The sequence below is a fragment of the Nanorana parkeri genome, unplaced genomic scaffold, assembly GCF_000935625.1.
Source record: "Nanorana parkeri isolate BGI_ZX_2015 unplaced genomic scaffold, ASM93562v1 scaffold2304, whole genome shotgun sequence".
NCBI classification, from domain to species: Eukaryota; Metazoa; Chordata; class Amphibia; order Anura; family Dicroglossidae; genus Nanorana; species Nanorana parkeri.
The window spans coordinates 37,557-44,515 of NW_017308572.1; the positions used below are offsets into that span (position 1 = coordinate 37,557).

General features: G+C 44.2%; 1 protein-coding gene across 1 annotated transcript in view; it reads left to right on the top strand.

Moving 5' to 3' along the window:
* Positions 1 to 6,959, top strand: part of CCDC24 (coiled-coil domain containing 24) — a 38,415-nt gene that overhangs the window by 29,601 nt on the left and 1,855 nt on the right. Inside the window, exons 6-8 of the mRNA XM_018573260.1 lie at positions 2,269 to 2,376; positions 6,441 to 6,577; positions 6,671 to 6,767. Coding sequence (XP_018428762.1) covers positions 2,269 to 2,376; positions 6,441 to 6,577; positions 6,671 to 6,767 — 342 coding nt within the window. The remainder of the gene's footprint in view (positions 1 to 2,268; positions 2,377 to 6,440; positions 6,578 to 6,670; positions 6,768 to 6,959) is intronic.

Sequence of the window (6,959 nt, forward strand, 5' to 3'; positions counted from 1 at the left end):
TACACTGCTCACCAAGGTAAGGGGGCCCTACACTGCCCACCAACGTAAGGGGGCCCTACACTGCCCACCAAGGTAAGGGGGCCCTACACTGCTCACCAAGGTAAGGGTGCCCTACACTGCCCACCAAGGTAAGGGTGCCCTACACTGCCCACCAAGGTAAGGGTGCCCTACACTGCCCACCAAGGTAAGGGGCCCTACACTGCCCACTAATCTAAGGGTGCCCCACACTGCTCACCGACATAAGGGTGCCCCACACTGCTCACCGACATAAGGGGGCCCTACACTGCTCACCGACATAAGGGGGCCCTACACTGCTCACCAAGGTAAGGGGGGCCCGTTCACACACGGGTGTAATGAGAACACGTGTTGGGGTGACGCATGTTTCCGCTCCTTCGCAGGTGTTTGTATCCCGTGTTTGATTTTAGCGGGTGCTGAATGTAGCGGATTCTGTGACATGCGTTCCACGTTTCTTTCCACGCACATTTCAACACATGACAGAAGCGTGTTTGCTCGGCTGTGTTTGGGGTGCGAGCTCGTTGCGTGTTTGGCGCGCGTTTCATGAACGGGGAATAGGGGTTCCTCGGGGTGAAAGGTCGAGAAAGATCTTCTTCATCCTGTAATTGCGTGTGAAGAGTTACAGGATGGAACTGAAGTAACTGGCGGGATTTTTGGCAGAGGAGCTGACAATCTGAAGTCGCGTTTACTTTCAGGACGATGAATGTTCCATTTCACTTCGAGGAACTTTTCGTGTCCTTCAGAGAACGGAGTTTGTTTTCCTGCGAGGACATCTGGCTGTGCCGTCTGTGGGCCCCCAGTAGAAGGAAGTGGCCCCGGGGCCTCCAGCCTGGATGTGTTGTTCCTTTGTTTGCGTTGTGTTTGGGGGGAAAAGTGCTGATTCGGTGAAACGCGTCTCCGCTCCGGCCCGCTGGGATTTTACTGCCGGCCGCATCTGTTTCTGCTTTGTCCATGCAACGCTCGGAGCCAGAGAGCTGCGGCTTCCTGCAAACTGCGCCGAGCTTTCCAAGAATCATGGCGGTGCCGGAGAGAGGAGCGCGGGGAGACCTGCCAGAGACGCCCGGCTCACTCCATCATTTTCTGCCTCCTCAGCATCACAGCCAATCATCGGCTGGAAGATTAACTCCTCACAGGGAGGCTGCAGACTGGGGACCTTCAACGACGGTATTCTGTGCCTGGGAGTATCTCCCTCATTGATCCTCTGACGTCTTTACACGCACATGAACTCTAATAGCCCCCCAGTCTTAGTCCGTAGGGTTCAGTATTGGGTTAGCTCCGCCCTCTAATGCCCCCCCAGTCTTAGTCCGTAGGGTTCAGTATTGGGTTAGCTCCGCCCTCTAATGGCCCCCCAGTCTTAGTCCGTAGGGTTCAGTATTGGGTTTGCTCCGCCCTCTAATGACATCTCAGTCTTAGTCCGTAGGGTTCACTATTGGGTTGGCTCCGCCCCTCTAATGATCCCCCAGTCTTAGTCCGTAGGGTTCAGTATTGGGTTAGCTCCATCACATGATATGGAGGGAGAGGGGCCAATACTTTTGGGAATATAGTGTATATATATATGAAATCGGCTCCATGTGTTCTGAGTGCCAGGAGAGCTCGCCATGTGGACGTTGATCACCATGCACATGTGTTATACGCAGGCTGCACCATCTATATATGATCACATGTACCCCCAACATGATGAAGGTCCTCTGTGATTGGTCAGTTTATAAGTAGAATATTCTGCAACATGTGACATAGACAGAGAACCAAAAGAAAGGCACCTGAGAGCGGGGACTATAGGGACCGCCACATACCTGTCCATTGTCCTGCCCTGTGTGCAGCCTGCGGGCCCCCAGCATCATATGTCACATGTCACATGACGCATCACTCAACATACCGTCCGCAGTACTGCTCTCAAGAGTCCACAGCTCTGATACAAGCAGTGGGCGGGCTCTTGGGAGGAGTTATGCAAATATCGATGGCACTCGCTCACTCGGTGGATTTTAGATTTTGGGAAATTCTGTTGAAATAATTTGCAGCTTTATTCCAAGATGACATCACAGACAAAATGGAGGTTTATAGTCCAGATGGAGGGCGGAGAAAAGAATAGAGGCCGCGTCCTCTACTCCTGAGCTGCACATGGAGGCACTCCGCACTGGGGTGGGGGGGAGGGGCTGCTGTATGATATGTTCATAGCCGTGTATAAACCTTCCAGACCTTCCGAAAAATAGAACTTCCACATGTGACGACCCCCCAACTTCTTCTCCTTCTCAGATCCCTACTAGAGGACGAGTGTCAGTCCCTGAAGAGAGACATTACCAACCTGCAGGTAAGTGACACCCAGATACAGCAACAGAGGAGAGACAGGGGGGACATTAGAGTGTAAGCTCCTCTGTACAGAGACTGATGTGACTGTGGGGGAGGGGACATTAGAGTGTAAGCTCCTCTGTACAGTGTAATTAGACATTCTGATGTCATTACCTCCTGTAGATATTTACCTGCCGGGCTCTGTAATCTCAGCTCATTGATCTGTTGCCGTGGTGTCAGTGCAGGCTCTTGAATTATCTGTAGTGTCTGATTAGATGCAGTCACATTTTATTGCTCTGAGCTAAGTGTGGACACATGGGATTCTGTGTCTATGTAGGGAAGTGTGGTCATTCTTTATGGTCCTCGGTCACTAGACACTGACGTGTGTCCCGGTATGGCGGTGGTCCTGTGGCGCTGGATTTGGGGTGAATTGCGGCAGGTGGTGCTGATCTCGGGACGGCACTTATGTAATAATGTAAATTCCTTTTTTTGTGTATCTTCGTAAATTTCATCCCCCTAAACACGACATCATCCTTGTATATAAAGTGCAGCACATGAGTACAGTGCCGTCAGAGCAGAATATCGGGGTGCAGGTCATTGTTTGAGGGTTCAGCGATGGATAGAATAATAAGGAAACAGATTACATTGTAGCAGCTCAGAGAAGAAATGTAACAAATCATTATAGTAACATTGTATCACTCGGGAAAATCCATTATTTCCCATCTCGCTTTCTTATAACTCGGCATAAGATCGGGGGACATTTTGGAGTCGGGGGAAGGGAAGAGAATTGTTCATGATTTCAGCCATCGTTATATGGAGGCCGGTGTGTTCTGTGCAGCAATGGCGCCTCCTGCTGGTTGCTGTTCGGATCGTCTTTTCTTTACCACCTCTGACACACGCGACTTCCATCACCTGAACGTTTTGTAGCGCGTTCTACGCTCGACGAACGCTCTACAAAACGCTCAAACATCTAAATCGCATTGTATTCAATGGGTCTGGTTCACACCTTGGCGTATTTCCTCCCGTCCCTAACGCGCTACAAAACGGGCCACGCCTGAAAAGGTACAGGTAGTACTTTGGGCCGTTTTTGTTGCGCGTTTCCATTGGGATACAGCAAAGTAGCCCTTGGAAACGCGCGTTTGGCGCGCATTTTTTTTACCGCGAATCGCGGTAAAAAAAAACGCGCGACAACCGCGCATATGCAATACGCCTAGGTGTGAACCAGGGCTTACACACACGACTTCCATCACCTGGGTGACCAATCAGTGTGACCATAGATCTGACACTCGTGTCAGCTGACCCCCGGAAATGTCCCTGGAACTGTCCCTGGATTCCAGAGTGTGGTACCCAATGTGTCATGTTCCATTCTTAAGGTGCCCATACACCTTACGACCATCGCAAGACTTTTGTCTTGCGATGGTCGTATGCTTCTTGAAAGCCCGTACGATCTGCCCACCTTGGACGGGCAGATCGTACTTGCGATCATCGAAAGCCCGCCCCGCTGAGGAAAAAAAAAGTGATTATTCGGCAATAGCAGAGTATTATTTATATATATATAGATCACTTTAGGGACAAACAAGGTTTTCTTTGGGTGATAATGTCTCACAGAAACAAATACATTTCATTCTATATTTGGCCCCACTTAAAATGACACTAAAATTATGATTCTGATACAACTTTACCTACAAATTAAATACAGACTTCTGTTTTTTCAACTTTTTAAACAAAGTGAATTAAATCAGAAGAAACGTTTGAATATTAATGTTAGGAGAGTAATGAGGGAAAGAATGAGTTAATAAAGGCTTATTATGGAAACTAAGAGGTAGTAAGGCATTGAATAGGAACAGATTTTAATTTTTAGAAATTGATCAATGTATATAAACAATGTTACTTTGTATCTATCTCTCTCCCTCTGATCAATGTTTATATACAATGTTACTTTGTATCTCTCTATCTCCCTCTGATCAATGTTTATAAACAATGTTACTTTGTATCTCTCTATCTCCCTCTGATCAATGTTTATAAACAATGTTACTTTGTATCTCTCTATCTCCCTCTGATCAATGTTTATAAACAATGTTACTTTGTATCTCTCTATCTCCCTCTGATCAATGTTTATAAACAATGTTACTTTGTATCTCTCTATCTCCCTCTGATCAATGTTTATAAACAATGTTACTTTGTATCTCTCTATCTCCCTCTGATCAATGTTTATAAACAATGTTACTTTGTATCTCTCTATCTCCCTCTGATCAATGTTTATAAACAATGTTACTTTGTATCTCTCTATCTCCCTCTGATCAATGTTTATAAACAATGTTACTTTGTATCTCTCTATCTCCCTCTGATCAATGTTTATAAACAATGTTACTTTGTATCTCTCTATCTCCCTCTGATCAATGTTTATAAACAATGTTACTTTGTATCTCTCTATCTCCCTCTGATCAATGTTTATAAACAATGTTACTTTGTATCTCTCTATCTCCCTCTGATCAATGTTTATAAACAATGTTACTTTGTATCTCTCTATCTCCCTCTGATCAATGTTTATAAACAATGTTACTTTGTATCTCTCTATCTCCCTCTGATCAATGTTTATAAACAATGTTACTTTGTATCTCTCTATCTCCCTCTGATCAATGTTTATAAACAATGTTACTTTGTATCTCTCTATCTCCCTCTGATCAATGTTTATAAACAATGTTACTTTGTATCTCTCTATCTCCCTCTGATCAATGTTTATAAACAATGTTACTTTGTATCTCTCTATCTCCCTCTGATCAATGTTTATAAACAATGTTACTTTGTATCTCTCTATCTCCCTCTGATCAATGTTTATAAACAATGTTACTTTGTATCTCTCTATCTCCCTCTGATCAATGTTTATAAACAATGTTACTTTGTATCTCTCTATCTCCCTCTGATCAATGTTTATAAACAATGTTACTTTGTATCTCTCTATCTCCCTCTGATCAATGTTTATAAACAATGTTACTTTGTATCTCTCTATCTCCCTCTGATCAATGTTTATAAACAATGTTACTTTGTATCTCTCTATCTCCCTCTGATCAATGTTTATAAACAATGTTACTTTGTATCTCTCTATCTCCCTCTGATCAATGTTTATAAACAATGTTACTTTGTATCTCTCTATCTCCCTCTGATCAATGTTTATAAACAATGTTACTTTGTATCTCTCTATCTCCCTCTGATCAATGTTTATAAACAATGTTACTTTGTATCTCTCTATCTCCCTCTGATCAATGTTTATAAACAATGTTACTTTGTATCTCTCTATCTCCCTCTGATCAATGTTTATAAACAATGTTACTTTGTATCTCTCTATCTCCCTCTGATCAATGTTTATAAACAATGTTACTTTGTATCTCTCTATCTCCCTCTGATCAATGTTTATAAACAATGTTACTTTGTATCTCTCTATCTCCCTCTGATCAATGTTTATAAACAATGTTACTTTGTATCTCTCTATCTCCCTCTGATCAATGTTTATAAACAATGTTACTTTGTATCTCTCTATCTCCCTCTGATCAATGTTTATAAACAATGTTACTTTGTATCTCTCTATCTCCCTCTGATCAATGTTTATAAACAATGTTACTTTGTATCTCTCTATCTCCCTCTGATCAATGTTTATAAACAATGTTACTTTGTATCTCTCTATCTCCCTCTGATCAATGTTTATAAACAATGTTACTTTGTATCTCTCTATCTCCCTCTGATCAATGTTTATATACAATGTTACTTTGTATCTCATAGAGCAGCTATTGTCACATTACAATTAGGCCGGTGCTTCCCAGGTAGAGGGCGTGACCAGAATTCCGGCTGTGACTAAAATGTCCCAGAACAAGTCGGCAGTTTAGAGTCTCTCTCATTTGGTCATTTTGGTTAAATTCGGTAGTTTTTGTTCTCCGGACACATGTTGACTTTCAGATGACATCTATTCAGGGCAGAAGACATTTCAGCTATGATAGAAATGCTCATCTGGTTTGTAATATCCAATCTTGTTCTTCCTGTTATTCTACCACAATGCTCTGGAAACAAGAGCGAGGCAGTGTGGTTGCTAGGGGCAACAAGATCAGTTTTTCCTTCAGACATCTTTGATGGTCGTGCGTCTCCAGTTCCTTTGTCTTCTTGGTGAGGTCGGTATCTGTAGACGGATCTGAAGTCTCCTTATTTGTGTTTTCTATACAGCAAAACCTTGAAGACGATTGTCTGTACGCGGAGGAGACGCCGCCGGCCGATCCCTCTCTGACAGGTCTGCGGTTATTTCTTTACAGATCTCGCTCATCCATTTGTCTCTGTCACGTTGTTGGCGATATTAGAAAATGTTTTCATTCTTAATTTGCAGAGCTGAAGGAGGAGAGACGGATCATCGAGAGGGATCTGCAGCTCGATCAGCTGTCAGCGACGTCCGTACAATCACCCAAGAACAGGACCCCGGCCAGGTGAGGGGGAGGGGTCCATAGGTGTGTTTATTGGGGTGCGTTGGCCCCTTTCGCAGCCGTGTCATGTCATAGAGATGTACAGAACTGCACCTGTGTGTCCCAGTATCAGGTCTCTGCACCCCCATGCAGAGACCTGACCCCCCGGGAGGGACATGTGCAGTCTGCAATTGTGTGCACATGAAATGGCTGCAC